At 40.3% G+C, this 19230-nt stretch overlaps 1 protein-coding gene across 1 annotated transcript in view; it reads right to left on the bottom strand.

Moving 5' to 3' along the window:
* Positions 1 to 19230, bottom strand: part of LOC144598136 (testicular spindle-associated protein SHCBP1L-like) — a 36034-nt gene that overhangs the window by 10168 nt on the left and 6636 nt on the right. Inside the window, exons 2-7 of the mRNA XM_078408028.1 lie at positions 18548 to 18697; positions 15872 to 16083; positions 15701 to 15787; positions 13433 to 13651; positions 8327 to 8432; positions 235 to 388 (exon numbers count right to left, since the gene is read on the bottom strand). Of these exons, the coding sequence (XP_078264154.1) occupies positions 235 to 388; positions 8327 to 8432; positions 13433 to 13651; positions 15701 to 15787; positions 15872 to 16083; positions 18548 to 18697 (928 nt within the window). The remainder of the gene's footprint in view (positions 1 to 234; positions 389 to 8326; positions 8433 to 13432; positions 13652 to 15700; positions 15788 to 15871; positions 16084 to 18547; positions 18698 to 19230) is intronic.

The following is a 19230-nucleotide window of genomic DNA, read 5'->3' as shown; positions in this document are numbered from 1 at the left end:
TAGTGTTTTTCTTTGGTTAGAGAAGATGGCAGGTCGCTCAATAATCAAATGTAGAAATATCAAGTGAAACTGCACGAGGAAATTGTACAACGAGGGATCATGTTGAAAGGGAACCTTCTGTGCAGATATTATACAATCTGAAATACACCATACTAAACATTCATCAACCTCCAGATGTAATTAACATTTCAATATGGTGATATATTAGAGTACATCAATTACTCCATCATATACCTTTTATGATGATATCATCTGTTAGCATTCCAAATCCTGAAGCGTGATACTCTCCTGGAAAAATTACTACCGTGTCACCACTGAAACAATTATCCAAGGATGCGTCCAAGTTATCATGTTGTTGAATCAGTGTATGAGCAGAGAAATCCTTAACCTGCAGAAAACATTTAAAACAGTAAACCAAATAAACACTTGTAAATGTTAAAAGATGAAATGTGTTGCTTTCTGATGTGTGTGTTGCCATATGATGAAGTAATTAATGTTTCTTTGTCGTATCTGACCATCAAGGCTGAACAGATGAGGAAAGAGCTGAGTAGACTCCTTCCAGGCCACGGGTACCGATGGTATCAGCCCTAGGGTCCTCAAGGCGTGTGCCAGCCAGTTATGCAGAGTACTCCAGCATATCTTCAACCTGAGCCTGAGCCTGGAGAGGGGTCCTGTGATGTGGAAGACATCCTGCCTGGTTCCTGGACCAAAGAGGACACGTCCCAGCTCCTCTGACTACAAACCGGTGGCGCTGACTTCACACATCATGAAGTCCCTGGAGAGGCTAGTGCTTACTCACCTGTGACCCCTGGTTAAACCCTACCTTGACCCCCTGCATTCCGCTTACCAAACAAAGATTGGGTTGAGGACGCCATCATCCGCATGCTCCATTTTTCCTATGCTCAACTAGATTAGCTAGGAAGCTCTGAGAGTCATGTTTTTTTACTTCTCCAGTGCTTTTAACACCATCTGGCATGCACTGCTGGGAAGCAAACTGACGAAGATGCGGGTGGACACTCTATTGGTATCCTGGATCACCAACTGCCTGACTGGAGGACCACAATATGTCAGGCTTCAGAACTGTGACTCGGACATGGTAGCGAGCAACACAGGAGCCCCACAGGGGACAATCTTCTCTCCCTGGTCACCATCTACACCTCGGACATCAGAAATAGCTCAGACTCCTGCCACCTGCAGAAGTTTTCAGATGACTCTGCAATTGTGGGCAGCATCAGTGAGGAGTGGGAAGCTGAATACAGAGGTGTAGTCAGCAACTTTGTTGAGTGGTGGGCTAAATTACCTGCAGCTCAACACCGACGAGACTAAGGAGTTAGTGGTGGACTTAGGAGATGAACACCCCTGTCCCCTGTCTCCATAAATTGTGGGTATGTGCAGTTTACCAAGGAGTATAAATATCTTGCTAGTGTAACTGGACAGTAAACTGGACTGATCCAGGAATGCTGAGGCCCTGTACAAGAAGGGACAAAGCTGGCTGGACATTTTGAGAAGACTCCGCTCCTTCATGTCTGCAGTAGGAAGCTGCAGATGGTCTAACAATCGGTGGTAGCCAGTGCCATCTTCTTCGCTGTCGTATGCTGGAGCAGCAGGGCGAAGGCCACGGACGCCAATAGGATTAACAATCTCATCTAGAAGGTTGGCTCCGTCCTGGGGCGGAGTTGGATTCATGGTCAGACTGGTTCCATTAAGATGCAGTACAGAACGCCAACGGGAGATCCTTCTTCCCTGTGGCTATCAAACTGTACAACTCCTCCCCCTTCTGTCATGGGGTAGACTGACTCCCTTCCTTCCCCCCCCCCCCCCCCCCCAATCTTTGCACATCCCCAATCCTTTCCATTCGTCACTTTAATTTCATGTATTTTGTGTTTTATCAATTTCCCTCCTGGGATAAATAAAGTTCTATCGTACCGTATATGCCATCAGCATTCATTTTTTTTCACATGAGGAGGCTAACAAAAGGGAGCAGAGGGTGTGGTAGAAGATTGTTTTTCGGGACTGAAGGCCTGATGCTGATCCAACTGCTGTTTGCTATCTGTATAAACTATTTGGATGAGCATGTTCAAGGCATGGTTAATGAGTTTGCAGTTAACAGTAAAATAGGTGGTATCATAAACAGTAAGATGGTTGTCAAGAATTAAGGTGAGAAATGACCAATAGCTTTTCTCTGTACTTCAGTATATGTAACAATAAACTAAACTAGAAATAACTAACACTTAAGGGCACAGCTATAGGTGAGAAGGGAAAAGTTTAATGGAGATGTTATAAGGAATCATTATAACTTATTCAGTGCAAACTGCGAGATGAATTAAAAATCAGCAGTTCTGATGATTACACCTCCAAGAAATCAAGATAAGCTATAAGCGTAATGCTAAGCTAGATTTAATTAATACAAGTGAAAATGATGGCATCAGCCATTCATTAAATCTTACAGAATTGATAGTGCAAATAATTCATAGCAATGCAGATGAAATAGAAGTTAGTGTACAAAATGTAATCCTGGAAATGTATCATGTGTTATGAAGTTCAGAGATGTTATAATAGATTTTATGTGAATGGCAAATTGGTTAACTGTGTGTTTAGAAGATCAGAATCAATAACATGTGATTGCATTTGATCATGATCTTGGAAAAAGCAACATAATAAATTATTTTACTTTTTGTGTCAGAAACATTGATGATGAATAATGTACAATACCAGGGCTGACATTCGAGAAGAGAAAACATTTCTTCACACAGAGAGCGAGATGAGAAAACATTTCTTCACACAGAGAGTGGTGAGTCTGTGGAATTCTCTGCCACAAAAGGTAGTTGAGGCCAGTTCATTGGCTATATTTAAGAGGGAGTTAGATGTGGCCCTTTTTGCTAAAGGGATCAGGGGGTATGGAGAGAAGGCAGGTACAGGTTACTGAGCTGGATGATCAGCCATGATCATATTGAATGGCGGTGCAGGCTCGAAGGGCCGAATGGCCTACTCCTGCACCTATTTTCTATGTTTCTATGTTTCTATTCAACACTTGTGTTGTGAGGCAAATGAAAATTCCAATTTACTTAAACTTTATTTAAGCTTTAAGCAACTCATTTCTGTAATACATATCTTCAAAGCGTCTGGAAATTATTGCTGATTCCGCAGGCCTCGCCCGCCCGAGAGTCCCGCACATGCGCACACTTCATTCTTCCCTCCTATTTATGTTGAGATGGTCAGGGGGTTTAGTATGTCTTGATGACCGTCGCAGCACTGGAGCATCAGGAGATAATGGTGTTTCAATAGCTGGTGGTACATATATTGCTTGGTCAAAGAACTTCACTCATATTGTTATTTACATTTTTAATTTTAGAATTACTTATAGAAGTTTTCATAGGGGATGATGGGAGTGTTGAAGGAAGTTCTCGATTAATATTAGCAAGGAGTGATGGAGCTGATGGAGAAGATGGACATGGTGCAAGGTCACGAAGTGAGACGGTTGACTGACATCCATCCTGATACTTGATAATTGCATAAGGGTTGACATCAGTCAGTTCAACTTCATCAACAAAGGGCTCATTCTTATTTGATCGGACATATCGACGAAGCAACACAGGCCCAGGGCTAGTCAACCATGATGGCAGAGAAGTACCACTAGAAGAATGCCGTTTGAAGTTAAAGAACTGCTCATGTGGAGTAGTATTGGTAGCAGTTGACAGTAGAGATGGAGATGGAGTGTAATGCATCTGGTAGAACACATTCCCACTGCCGATCTGGTATGTCGTTTGACCTTAAAGCCAGTTTCACTGCTCTCCAAATGATTCCGTTATACCTCTCAACCGTCGTGACCATTTCCAATAGGATGATATGGTGTTGTTTTACTTGTTGCAATTCCTCTATTAGAAAGGTAGTCCTTTAAATCTTTTGACATGAATGAGGTGCCCCTATCAGAATGTATGTAACTTGGAAATCCACAGAATGAAAACAGTTGATCTAAACATTTGATAACCGTAGCAGCTGACATATTTGGACAAGGAAAGGCAAATGGAAACCTCGAATATTCATCAACTATGGTAAGTATATAAACATTTTGAGAGGAGGATGGTAAAGGCCCTTTGAAGTCAATACTCAAACGTTCCATAGGTTGAGTAGCTTTGATCAATCTTCCTTCTTCAGGACGGAAAAACCTTGGTTTTAATTCAGCACAGATTCTACATGAAGCACACGTCATCTTCACATCTTCTGTAGAGAAAGGCAAGTTTTTGGAACGAACATAGTGTAACATACGAGTGACTCCAGGATGACACAGCCCATTGTGAAGATCAGTGAGTGCAGAAGAATGTAGAGGCACAAAATGCTCGAGTTAATGCATCCGGAGCAACATTATCCTTACCAGGGCGGTACTCAATTGAATAACCAGATGCAGATAATTCAATCCTCCATTCAGGAATTTTACTGTTTTTAATCTTTGTTCGCTTCCGATTATCTAGCATAAAAGCTACTGAACGCTGATCTGTTATCAAAGTGAAGTGCTGGCGAGCAAGGAAATGACTCAATTTTCTCACTGCTTCAATAATTGCTGTAGCTTCCTTTTCGACGGGTGGGTAATGCAATTCACTACCTTGGAGAGTACGACATGAAAGCCGCTGTCGTCCTCCTTGATTTAATGTTGCTGATACTGCTAAATCAGAGGCATCACATTCAACAACAAAGGGGAGATCCTCGTCGATGGCGTGTAATGTCGCAGATTCTAATTGTTTCTTTAAAGAAATAAAGGCACCAATTGCTGTAGAGTCAAGGGGGAAAGATTTTGCTCTAATCAAAGGCTGAATTTTGTCAGAGAAATTTGGTATCCATTTAGCATAATATGCAAACATGCCAAGAACCCTTCGTAGAGAGTTTAATGTAGCTGGAACAGGTATCTCGGAGTGGGCGGAGTCTTTCTGGATCAGGCTTGATCATATCATTTCCAACCCAATAACCAAGAATATTAATTGATGACACTGATATTATTGACATTTAATGTTAGATTTTTAGAATGTACAACTTCTAAAAACCGTTGTACATTTTTGTCATGTTCAGCTTGGTCTTTTCCTGCAATAGTCATATTATCAAGATAAGGGAAAGTATCTTTAAGGTTTTCCTGTTCAACAAGTTTGTCCAACTCTCTCTGAAAAACTGCCACACCATTAGTTACACCAAAAGGAACTCTGCAGTAGTGGTATAATTTTCCATTTGCTTCAAACGCGGTGTATTTCTTTTCTGATTCTTTCAAAGGAATTTGGTAGTAAGCACTTTTTAGGTCAAAAGTAGAGAATACCTTATACTTAGCTAACGTATTGATAATATCTTCTATACGAGGTAATGGATATGCGTCAAGCTCCGTGAACTGGTTTATAGTTTGAGAGTAATCAATGCAGAGTCTCTTTCCATGTCTCTCCAAGGGGTCCTTAACCACGACAACTTGTGCCCTCCAAGGGGAAGAGCTGGGCTCTATGATCCCTTCTCGTAAAAGATTAGTTACTTCTGTGGTGATAAAGTTTTTGTCATCCTTACTAAAATGTCTTGATTTTGTAGCAATTGGCTTGCACTTAAAGAGGATAAATTAGTGAATAATGAAGGACATTCAACAGATGCAGCAGAAAAAACACACAATACTGGTGACTTTGACAATACAAGATCAGGCATAGTTCCTTCATACCTTATTTGAAGTGATCTGTGCTGTTTCTGAAAATCCTGACCTAGAATTACATCGCTACACAAATTTTCCATAATACCAAGACATACGGATTTATTACTAGTTTTGTTCAGAATAAAGTCTACAATACAAGATCCAAAAATTTGAGCATTGAGAGATACGTTCTCCCCGTGACCTGCGTGGGTTTTCTCCGAGATCTTCGGTTTCCTCCCACACTCCAAAGACGTACAGGTATGTAGGTTAATTGGCTGGGTAAATGTAAAAATTGTCCCTAGTGGGTGTAGGATAGTGTTAATGTACGGGGATCGCTGGGCGGCACGGACTTGGTGGGCCGAAAAGGCCTGTTTCCGGCTGTATATATATGATATGATATGATATGTCAGAGCCATCGAGATTTCTCTATTTGAAGGAATTATAGTTAGATTTAGTCGAGACACAACTTGTTCATTTATAAAACTTTCTGAACTGCCAGAATCAAGTAGTACATTAAGTGTATGGCCATTGATGGATACCGTTGTAGCTGCGTGAGACAAGCTCTGAGGAAATGCAGCTGTAATTGCACATAGAGAAGACATATACATGGCAGCAGTCACACTTTTAGTAGTTGCTTTGGACCTGCATACTCTAGAATAATGTCCCTTCTTGCCACAACTATTACAAGTTGCCTCTCGAGCAGGACATATCTCTCTATTATGAATATTACCCCCGCAAAAGTAATACTTCCTTTTTGGATAAGTATATGCTGCAGCAAGGGCACATTTATCAGTAGAAATTGTTTCAGCTTGCTTTATTCACAAAATGCTGGAGAACTCAGCAGGTCAGGCAGCATCTCGGGAAAGAAGGAATGGGTGACGTTTCGGGTCGAGACCCTTCTTCAGACTGATGTCAGGGGGGCGGGACAAAGGAAGGATATAGGTGGAGACAGGAAGATAGAGGGAGATCTGGGAAGGAGGAGGGGAAGGGAGGGACAGAGGAGCTATCTGAAGTTGGAGAAGTCGACGTTCATACCACCGGGCTGCAAACTGCCCAGGCGAAATATGAGGTGCTGCTCCTCCAATTTCCGGCGGGCCTCACTATGGCACTGGAGGAGGCCCATGACAGAAAGGTCAGACTGGGAATGGAAGGGGGAGTTAAAGTGCTCGGTCACCGGGAGATCAGTTTTGTTAATGCGGACCGAGCGCAGGTGTTCAACGAAGCGATTGCCGAGCCTGCGCTTGGTTTCGCCGATGTAGATAAGTTGACATCTAGAGCAGCGGATGCAATAGATGAGGTTGGAGGAGGTACAGGTGAACCTTTGTCTCACCTGGAAAGACTGTTTGGGTCCTTGGATGGAGTTGAGGGGGGAGGTAAAGGGACAGGTGTTGCATCTCGTGCGGTTGCAGGGGAAAGTGCCCGGGGTTGGGGTGGTTTGGGTAGGAAGGGACGAGTGGACCAGGGAGTTACGGAGGGAACGGTCTCTGCGGAACGCAGAGAGGGTAGGGGATGGGAAGATATGGCCAGTGGTGGGGTCCCGTTGTAGGTGACGGAAATGTTGGTGGATGATATGTTGGATCCGCTGGCTGGTGGGGTGGAAGTTGAGGACGAGGGGGATTCTGTTCTTGTTGTGAGTGGGGGGAGGGGGAGCAAGAGCGGAGTTGCGGGATGTAGAAGAGACCCTAGTGAGAGCCTCATCTATAATGGAGGAGGGGAAGCCCCGTTTTCTGAAGAACGAGGACATCTCGGAAGCCCTAGTGTGAAACACCTCATCCCGGGCGCAGAATGCTCGGGTTAGTACTTGGTCCATGTTAGTACTTGGTAGCTTGCTCCATGTTACTACTTGGGTGAATTTTTTGGTAGTAGTTGCAGCAGAATACACATTAGATGAGCCATAAGCATCTGAATTTCTCTGAGCCAAGTCTAATGAGTAAGCTTGATTGTAAGCTGACTGTAAATCCAAGATTTTGTTTTCTAATAGTCACTATCGTATTAAAGGCGATGCCAAACCATTGATAAACGATCCTCGAATAAGTTCCTGTCGATATTGATCAGCTGTAACTGCTTTGAAGGCACAGTCTTTACTAAGTCTTTGAAGTTCTTGTAAAAACTCATCAAGTGACTCACCAGGTTTTTGTTTACGAGTAGCAAGGTGTCGAGCAAATATTACATTGGGTGTCTTAACGAAGAGTCTGCTTAGTACATCAATAGCAGAATCATGTTGTACATTCCTCTATGTAATTATATACATCATAAGAGACAGAGCTTATTAATGTCCTGAATTTGTCTGGTGCATTGTCGCCACATTCATCAAAGAAGTTATTTAGTGTACGAAGCCAGTGCTTCCATTCCTTTGCTGCAGTAGGTGAGTTGGGATCCAGATCCAAGCGTTGTGGTTTCAATAGTTTTTCCATCTCGACGTCACACTGCTTAACTTCTGAGATTGAGTTGCTTAAATTGTTGTGAGGCAAATGAAAATTCCAATTTACTTAAACTTTATTTAAGCTTTAAGGAACTAATTTCCGTAATACATATCTTCAAAGCGTCTGGAAATTATCGCTGATTCCACAGGCCTCGCCCGCCCGAGAGTCCCGCACATGCGCACACTTCAATTTGCAAGGAACAGACTGACATTTTAAATAGCTGAAGTAATTGCAACAAAGTGAAATAACTCACCATGTCAGCTGTCATCATATTTGCCACAATATGAGTAACAACTTTTCCAGAAGGTCTTTGCCCTTTCCTGCGTCGTAGTATTCGTGGGAAGAAAGGTCCATGCGCTCTGAAAGGAACATTAAGCAAAATAAACTGCTTTAACTCCTTAGCATTAAAGAGCAACACGAGTTTTTTTTTACCCAAAGTTACATTACCTTGTTGTGTAAAATGATTCATGATTATTTGCTGGCACAGTAGAGATTGAGAGAGACATGAATCAGGCCTATAATTGGATTCTAAGGAATAGTGGGGAATAGGGCGATAAAGAACAGTGTTGTGATCAGGAATTAGTTTAGACTTTAGAGACACGGCGCGGAAACAGGCCCTTCGGCCCATCGAGTCCGTGCTGACCAGCGATCACCCCATACACTGACACTATCCTACACACTAGCGACAATTTTATCAAAGCCAATTAACCTACAAATCTGTACTTCTTTAGAGTGTGGGAGGAAACCGGAGCACCCAGAGAAAACCCATGCGGTCACAGGGAGAACGTACAAACTCTGTACAGAGAGCACCCATAGTCAGGATCGAACCCGGGTCTCAGACACTGTAAGGCATTAACTCTACCGCTGCGCCACTGTGCCGCCCCTGATGCCCATTAGTTGAGCAGCCCAAGAAAGAACCTTTGGAAGGGATAAACATTTAGGCTAAAATATCTTGTAAAAAAGTACTCAGCACCGGATTCCACATCCTGGGATGTATCCGAACAAATCACATCTAACAAAATACATTTGCTGTTAACATCTGCTTCTGAATGAGTAGTCCACATTATCTGACCCCAACATGTTTCTGAACAAAAATCAATATAATGCAGATATGCTTATGGCCATCAATGGTTTAGTGCAGCTGATGCAATCATAAAGATTGTATTTTATCATGCACATAAACCTTGCATTGCATGATCAAAATTTTAGTTTGGCATTTCCTTATATTCGTTCAGTTATCTCCTTTTGAAGAAATCTACCTTGGTATGAAATTTGATAGAGAATTAGGATTATTATGTCTTTTCAAATTTAAGATAGTGACAAAGTCAATAAGTTTTTTATTGGAATTGTCTTCACAGTACTGCAGAATCCACAAGCTAATTGTTTTATAGCCTTGTTAATCCTGTTTAGTCATAGAAAAAAGCCCTCCAGCCCAACTTGCCCATGATACCCCCTGCACTAGTCCCACCTGCCTGCGTTTGGCTCATATTCTTCTGAATCTTTCCTATCCATGTACTTGTCCAAATCTCTCTTGAATGTTGTGATACTACATACCTCAACTACCTCCACTGGCAGCTCGTTTCATATACCCACCGACCCTTTGTATAAAAAAGTTGGCCGTCAGGTTCCTATTAAATGGTTCCCCTCACCTTAAACCTATGTCCTCTGGTTTTTGATTCACGTACTCTGTGCAAAATGTTCTCTGCATTTACCATATCCCCCTCATGATTTTATACGCCTCTATAAGATCACCCTTCATCCTCCTGCGCTCTAAGGAATTAAGTCCTAGCCTGCTCATCACTCCCCATAGCTCAGGCCTTTGAGTCCTAGCAACATCCTTGTAAATCTTCTCTGCACACTTTCCACCTTAACAACATCTTTCCTATAAAAGGGTGGCCAAAATGGAACATCATACTCCAAAAGTAGCATAGTAAACATATTCATACATTGGTTGTTCAGAGGTTCTGTTAAAAACATCTTTAAAATAACCTGTAGGTCCACAGATATATTATGTGGTGTTTGCATTAACGATTAACTCAATATTAGAGTGATATAGTGTGGAAACAGGCCCTTCGGCCCAACTTGCCCACACAGGCCAACATGTCCCAGCAACACTAGTCCCACCTGCCTGCGTTTGGTCCACATCCCTCCAAACCTGTCCTATCCATGTACATGTCTAACTGCTTCTTAAACGTTGGGATAGTCCCAGCCTCAACTACCTCCTCTGGCAGCTTGTTCCATACACCCACCACGCTTTGTGTGACAAAAGTTACCTCTCAAATTTCATTTAAATCTTTTCCCCTTCACCTTAAACCTCTGTCCTCTGGTCCTCGATTCCCCTACTCTGAGCAAGAGACTATGCAACTCGGGTAATGGGTCAGTGAGAAACTCTCCCAAATCCCCTGAGGTCTCCAAAAAATTAATATTAACTTCTTTAAAACTGCAGTGACCTACCTTGGTGAAAAATAACGGTAAAATTCATTACAAAAAGCTGGAGCAACTCAGCAGGCCAGTCAGCATCTCTGGAGAAAAGGAATAGGCAATGCCCCAGGTCGAGACCCTTCTCAGAAGTGAGTCAGGGGAAGGGAAAACAAGATATGTAGACGGTGATGTAGTTAGATATAAAACAAATGAATGAAAGATATGCAAAAAAGTAACGATGATCAAGAAAACGTGGAGCACACAATGGTCCATTGTTGGCTAAAGAAACACGGCGCCCACAAGATGATCAATTTGGGTCTATTTTGGTTTAAACCTGCATTTCAACCTCATCTACTGTATCCGCTGTTCCAGGACTCGTGTATATTGACTGAGAAAGGAAATAAAACCAGTTGATAGAATAATCACTAAGATATTGGGGTCAACATTAATCTGCAACAAAAACTGATGAGAGATGGAGACACAAGAGACTTGCGACACCCTTCTCTCCCCCTGACTCATCTGCCAATCAACCTCTCACCTGGATCCACCTATCACTTGCTAGGTCTTGTCCCACACCTGCCTTACCTCTTTATTTCAGATATGCCCCTCTACTCCATCAGTCTGAAGAAGGATCCCGACCCAAAATGTTTGACATTTCCTTCTACAGATGCTTCCTGACTGCCGAGTTCTTGCAGCACTTTGTGTTTTGCAGATGAGAAATGGACGTGATTAATCAAACTTCCAAAAGAGGGACTGTCTCAATTTCCAAAATGTGTGGTTGCTTTGCATTGTTAAAGCAAACTGCAAGCACAAAACCAGTGGTTTGTCATTTAAGAGTTATCAATTTGAGTATCACAAGTTCTTAAATGCCTGTGGAATCTTGAAGAAGACTTTTATTTTCTCTGTTGAAACAACGTATTCAAGGTGCAGGAAGCAAAGACCCATTAAGTCCCCAAAATGTTCAGATACAACTGTAAAAATTACTGGTGCAGTATATTTAAAAGAGAAAGGTGGCATATTTTCACACAAAACTAACCAAACAAAACTGGCAAACATGTATGGCAAAAGATGGCTACAAGATCATAATATGCAATATGTCCAGAATCAATCTGTGGTATAAAAATAAATGGAATGAACTCTCCAGCATTCCAAGGTTTTATTTTCCTTCACATTATTCCTGTTTATTGCATTGTTCCACATGACTCTAGTTTTGCACTAGGAACACTAATATTTTCCTTCCGCATGTAATTATTCCTTTGGCCGAATGGGAAAATCATAGGATTTCTACTTATATTCACATGTAGGGCTGTATGGCTATTTCCATAATATTAGGGTTCAAAAATCTAGAGATCTCAGTATTGAATTAACCGTGCAACCAAGCATTCATAGGTCTCTGAGATTGAAAATTCAAACACTCCCAAATGAAGGAAGACATTTCTCCTCACTGATGTTGGATTTATGACAGGTTCTCGAATCTCCATTCGGAGAAAAGTATAATTAATCATCTACATGTTTTAATGATGGCATCAGATGACTCGAGTGAAACAAACAAGAATCTTGTTGTCCAGTCTGGATTCAGAGGAGATAATACAAGCTGAGTGCAGGGTATAGTTACATGTTCAAGCAGCCACACTTTATCTTACTAATCGTTGCAAATAATGAGAAAGTATTCATAGAAATACATTACGGCAGTTTCTCGAAAAGCAAGAATGTTTACATCAAACAACAGTTGCATGCTATTCATGATGTGACAACTTTGTTTCAAAGAGCCTGCGTGGTAATTTATGAACAGTCAACAACACTTTGGATATGGGGGAGTTCTGCAACCTGTGTGAAACTATGAGTTTAAACTGGCTGTTTAGGGATATTCTTGGAAGAACGATAAATGATACATCAATCGTTGATGTATTTAAAGTATGAACTTTAGAATAACTGAGGTTATATTCTCATCATAAGGAAGACCACATTGATCCAGATTTAAAGAGGTTGAATGGTATAATGGCCCTGATGGTACTGCTTTCCTATAGAATTCAATCCTTTGTTTATAGTTTCTTAGAGACCTCAGGCATGTTGGTCTGGATCTGTTGCACTCTATTGAAAAGTTAAGGATTTTTCCAAACTTGCCTCCAATCAATATGCTCTTTCTCTATATGCTCCTTCCTTTTATCTTCAGAGACAGGTTCCCAGAATAATCCTATCAAGAAACAACTGCAATACCAGATATCATATGCTAGATCTAAGGACTCTTGCAAGGTATCCGTAAAAGATTTGGCAGGTACAGGACTTATATTGACTGTTTGCTTTCAAGCTTGAGTTTGAGAGTAAATATGACAACCATGAAAATAAAGTTGTCTTTGCAGAAACAAACGAATAAACAAATTAAAACAAACATCAAAAACATTGAACTGCCTGTTGAACTGGAATTAATAACAAAAATCAACGAAAACAGTGATTTCTAGGATAGTCAGAGAAAATCAATGGAGAATTTTCACGTTGCCATTATGCCGTCTATAAAAAGTTCCAAGTTGACAAAACTGTGGGGAAAGGATGCAAAATTTCACAACAACATGCATAAGCCAGAAATGTTAAGAAATGAGGACAGAAGACCAAAAATAATCTTGTGTGAAAATGTGAAAAAGGAGTTGAAAATTATACCTCAGAAATAAGCTTTCAGTTGGTCGTGTGTGCCAGTGCAGTTCTGTACATTGGTCTCCTAAATCCATTACTCAACTGAGAACCTACTGACGTTCCTCTTTTTCAAATGGTTACCAAATTTCTTTTAAAGTAATTTATATACCCTAACACAATAATTGTGCAGTGAGCTTCTCAAAGGGAAATGATTATTGTAAAATAGCAGTAACAAAATACAACGTATGTTTTCAATATATGATTTAGCATTAAAATGTTACATATCGAAGATTTAGTTAGATGTCACTACCTAAGACGCAAATCTTCCCAGATTTTTAATAATCCACAAATCATGAGGATCTCATAGTATTTTTTCCAACATTCCACTGCTTCAGCTGCTGATGGATCTTCTCTTATATTGCTCTGGTACTCAATCAGCTCTACACGTTTGTTCCTATATTTTTCCAGAGTTCTTTTAAATCTTTGGCCTACAGGGCCTGGTATTGTACCGTCTTGAATATCATAAAATCTAAAAATGATTAACAAAGATCAATCGGTGAATATATGTAAACAGAAAAATAATATAACACAGCAGTTGTTTGGTAAAATCTGCTTGCTACCATATGGTCACTAACAATTACAATTATTCCCCATCTGGTAGCATTTTAAAAGAAATCACATCTAAATTACAGTTCAATAGAGAATTTATCCCAGTACCTAACTTCAAATTATGAAATTATGTACCTGCACTCCTAGATCCATCTGCTCCACAACACTCCCCAAAGCCCTACCATTCACTGTGTACGTCCTGCCCAAGTTAGACTTTCCAAAATGTAACACCTCACATTTCTTAATTCCACCAACCATTCTTCAGCCCACCTGGCCAAACGATCAAGATCCTCCTGCAATTTTTGACATCCATCTTCACCATCTGCAATACCACCCGCTTTTGTATCATCTGCAAACTTCTAATTTTGTCATGTACGTTCTCATCCCAATCATTGATATAGATGACGAACAGCAATGGGCCCAGCCCAAACCTGAGGCACACCACTAGTCACAGGCCTCCAATCCGAGAAGCAACCTTCCATCATTACCCTCTGCTTTCTTCCTTGAAGCCAATCTTCTACCCATTCAGCTATCTCTCCTTGGAATCCATGCAATCTAACCTTCCAGAGCACCCTACCATGTGGAACCTTGTCAAATGCTTTGTTGAAATCCATATATATATATATCTACAGCTCTGCCCTCATCAACCTTTTTGGTCACTTCTTCAAAAAACTAATTCAGATTAATGAGACAAGACCTCCCACGTACAAAACCATGCTGACTCTCCCTAATCAGTCCTTGTTCACCTAAATGCATGTATATCCTATCCCTCAGAATACTCTCTTAGTAACTTTCCAACTACAGATATTAAGCTCACTGGCCTATAATTCCCAGCCTTTTCCCTGCAGCCCTTCTTGAATAAAAGCACAACATTTGCCACCCTTCAATCTTCCTACTCCTCTCCTGTATTTAATGACGACTCGTAAGTTTCAGCTAGGGCTTCTGCAATTTCCTCTCTAATTCCCCAGTGTCCTCGGATAAATTGGATCTCGCCTGGGAGATTTGTCTACCTTCATACATGTCAGAACCTTCAGCAACTCTTTGACCATAATACTGACTGCTCTCAAGACACTTCCATTGACTGCCCCAAGTTCCTTAGTCCTCCTGTCCTTCTCCGTGGTAGAAACAGAGGGGAAATACTAATTGAGGACCTTGCCCATCTCATGTGGCTCCACAAAGAGTTGACTGCTTTGATTCCTGAGGGGTCCCACCTCTCTAGTTACCCCTTTTCCCTTTATGTACATAAAATCTCTTGGGATTATTCTTGATGCTATCTGCCAGAATGTGCTCCTGTCCCCTTTTTGCCCTTCTGATTTCCTTTTTTAGTTTGCCCCGTAGTTCCCAAAACTTGCCCAGAGGTACACTTAATCCCAGCTGCCTATACTTGTTCCAAGCCTCCCTCTTACTCTTGACCAAAGTCTCAATTTCCCTCGTCATCCAAGCTTCCTTACCTTTGCCTGCCTTCCCTTTACTCCAACGTGCATGGCCTGAGCTTTTGTTAGCCTTTTAAAAACATCCCACTTTCCTGACATTCCTTTTCCTTCAAACAATCTACTCCAATCAACTTGAGCAACTCCCACTCTCATACCCCCAATTTTGCATTATAACTCGTGTGCCCTCTCTATCTCTATCGACAACTACTTTAAACCGAATTGAACATAATTTGCAGTTTTTTTGCTTCAACGCCAACTGTGAAGGTGCTTTGAACATACCTCCAAGCTTCATGTAAAGATTAATATATTCAGAAGTAGAAATAGTGCTGGCAGGTAAAATGGCATCAGTATTTGGACTCTCTATGCCTACAGATATCCCATGTTCATGATTGGAATTCATAGATTATTTTAAAATCATTTAATTTCTTAGTTCATTTTCACACACATTCAATATAGTGCTGAATTTCAGTGATCTCTAAATTTTCCATTTGTCTTTAGTTGTTACTGTTGGAAACAATTTTATGGAAATGACTTACAAACGTATGCGCTCCTCTATTAGTGCAGTGTAATTTTCACAGCCTTCCTCATCATCCCAATCTCTCCATAGAAAATCATAAAAAAACCTGAAAAGTCATTAACAGATATAATTGGAAACAAGGATGAACAGAAATTGAAGTAATTATTGATATAGTACTTTTTTTATTTACCTAACATTTTCCAGAGCTTGAGCAATACTGCATGCAATAGGATCCTGATCATCTATTGGATAAACTTCCAACAATGGAACACAGTGGTCTAACTCATCCAAAACTTCCTCAACAAGTTCTCTTGGTAGATTAGCGATATTAGAAGAATATGGTTCGATAACTGATACCGTAGCTCGCAGATGAGATTGGCTCTGTCGTGGCCTACATGTAACCTACAAAGCATTAAATACAACATGAAAAGTTACTGCCTAGAATTAATGTGAAATTCAATTTTCATTAAGAAGTGCATGTTCTATATGTGAAAAGATTATCATCATACACTGAGAAAATCATTTAAGGCACCATCTGTTCAACATTATTTAATTCTGCATGAACAGGTACCTTTACGTACCTTTGTATAACCCTTTGTTCATTGCATACTTTGATTTTATAACCAGAGTGGGCAAATAACTTTAAGAGCTTGAAATGGTAATGAGGTAAGAAAGTGGAACAAAAAATACAAAGATATTGTCTTGTAGAAAATTAACCTCTTTCCAAGTATGTGTATATCAAAGGCAGACAGCCCAACATTCTTCTCTTTTCATTCATTAATTCAACCTTCACGATAACTACACCAAAATTATACTAAAACAGATGGCAGTTTCTGAACTTATGTTTACTTCTGTAACTGAATCCTTCATCAATGTTTATATTTTCATATTTTTATATTCTAATTGTTTCTTGTGTGACTCTCACCCTTCATAAACTGGAGCTCATCCAGTCTCTCCTGTCAATATTGTAATTCATAAAATCATGCTGAATCATCACTCCTGTTTATATGTGCCCTGGTCTGCTCATATCACAATTAATTAATTCTATCTCCATATTCAAAATTCGCTACGGTATTGATTCTCCCTACTTCTGAAGAAGGGTTTCGACCCGAAACGTCACCCATTCCCTCTCTCCTAGATGCTGCCTGACCTGCTGAGTTACTCCAGCATTTTGTGATACCTTCGATTTGTACTAGCATCTGCAGTTTTTTTCCTACACTACCTACTTCTGTAATGTTATCTAATCCTCAAGGTACTCTACATTCCCCCAACTCTGGATTCTTGTTTATTTGTTGCTTCCTTCATCCCATCACCACAATCTGTTTCTTCAGCTATTTTTAAGGATGAGGCTCTGGAAATCCTCTGATCTTTCTGCGTTCTAATGGTTCCTCCTCATTTACAACTCTCCTTAAAATGTGTATCTACACTCCAGAATCACCTGGTCTTGTCTCTGTTTTGTCTTGGTTTAAATTTTTGGTTTAGTGTATTTCTGTGAAATATGGGAAGCTTTGTCACATGAAGACACTACTTAAGCACATATTGTTGAGCTTCATTGTGAAAAGTATAAAGATCCCAAACACAAAATAATGCAGATTGAAAAATAAATAGCACATGCAGGAAAACTTCAAACTGGTCAGCAGAATTCATGAAAACAAACACAAGTCAATGATTTGGATCAATCACCTTTCACCAGAATGATCAGCGTTGCTACATTGCAGATGGTCTCAAGTATTTATTTAATCTCAATGCCTTTTGGATTGACTTGCCACATGTCTAGTTACAAATCAATATGTCTACCAAAAACACAACAAAATCCATCCCAATTAATAGAACTTAGAACAGTAAAGCACAGGAACACACCCTTTGGCCCACAATGTCCGTGCCCAAGTTAATTTCCTTTGACAGCATATGATCAGAATCTTGAGGAAAACACGTAGTGCTGGAGGAACTCAACGGGTTAGTTAGCATCTGTGGAGGGAATGGACAGATGCCATTTCGGGTCAGGAGCCTTATAATTCATTACATTCATCCACCTACTTTTAAAATGCCCATTTGCCAAGAAAATCTGGAAAGAGATGCAGTGGTCTTTGTCAATGTTCATCTTCAACAACTGTGTTTCATAGTATAGTGGGTTGTTCCCAGAGACACATGCAATAGGACAAATATCAACAGCTGCTGGAAGATCATTAAATAAAAAAGACACCCTCACATCACAAATGAGTTTCTGGGACATGAAGTTATCCATGACTAAATCTTGCACATTACATAATCAAAGATTACACATGGTGAGATAAATAATAGTCTGATACTGCCACCTCAAAAGCTCTATGTGTAAAAGAAAAACCTGTAAGCCCTCCTGCCATTGCACATTAAGGTGTTACAACCCATATAAAAATAAATATTTAAATGACACAGTGGCACAGTTAGTAAAGTTGTACCTTAGAGAGCCAGAGATCTGGGTTAATCCTGACTTCAGGTGCTGCCTGTGTTAAGTTTACATATTCTCCCTCTGATTGCCTGAGTTTCCTCTTTCCACATCCCAAAGAAGCTAATTGACCACTGTAAATTGTCCCTCGTGTGTAGGTGAGTTATAGAATTTGGGGAGAGTTGATGTAAATGTGAGGAGAATAAAAATTAAGTGCCAACTGGAAATAAAAAAAGAATGGAAGAGGTAAGTAATTGGAACTGATTAGAATTTTCAACATAGAGTGAGAATTGTAAATGTAGTCATTATTAATTGCTAGTGATACATGGAGCATCACAACTGAAGATGGATGATAGTATTTCTTCGTCCTCTTTCTCAACAAACAGAACAACTTCAATGAGCTGACTTTAGAACCTGGAATTAAAAATATATATAACCTACCTCAACTAAAATACCAACATATGGTATAGATCCTTCATCATACTTTACGAAGAAAAGCTCAGGATTTGTTTTCCATACTCCTAACCATGTGCTTTTTGCTCGTAGCTTTTCAGTGAGGTACTTGCTCATAGCTTCATCTGCTTCTTCCGCCTTTGTAGAAATAACAAAGATTATTTTAAAAATATTTTATTCCAGCTCAATTCAACTTAATATTAAATCATTGTTATACAGCACAGAAACAGGCCTTTTAGTCCATCTCATCCGTGCCAACTTAGGTATCTGCCAAAGCTCGTTCCATTTGCAAGCGCTTCGTCAATCTTCCTCTCAACCTATCTAATCCACATGCCTGTCCAAATGTCTTTTACACTTCATAGTTATATCAGTTAATCAGTTCCTCTAGCATGTTGTTCCATATACCTACCACATTCTGAAAACTTGCCCCTCAGATCCCCTTTAAATCTTTTCTTTCTAAATCTTTTCTCTCGCATCTTAAACCTACGCCTTCTTGTTTTAGACCTGCAACTATAGACAACATTCTTCACTGTCCACTATACCACCAATCATCCACAAATTTACTAATCATGCCACCTGCATTCTCTTGCAAATCATCTATATGACAAACAACAACCAATTCCTGTGGCACACCACATGTCAAAGGTCTCCAATGTGAAATATAACCCTCC

The sequence above is a fragment of the Rhinoraja longicauda genome, chromosome 11 (assembly GCF_053455715.1).
Source record: "Rhinoraja longicauda isolate Sanriku21f chromosome 11, sRhiLon1.1, whole genome shotgun sequence".
In the NCBI taxonomy this organism is placed as follows: domain Eukaryota; kingdom Metazoa; phylum Chordata; class Chondrichthyes; order Rajiformes; family Arhynchobatidae; genus Rhinoraja; species Rhinoraja longicauda.
Note: the sequence above shows the minus strand (reverse complement) of the source record. Positions and strands in the feature narration are given on the sequence as shown.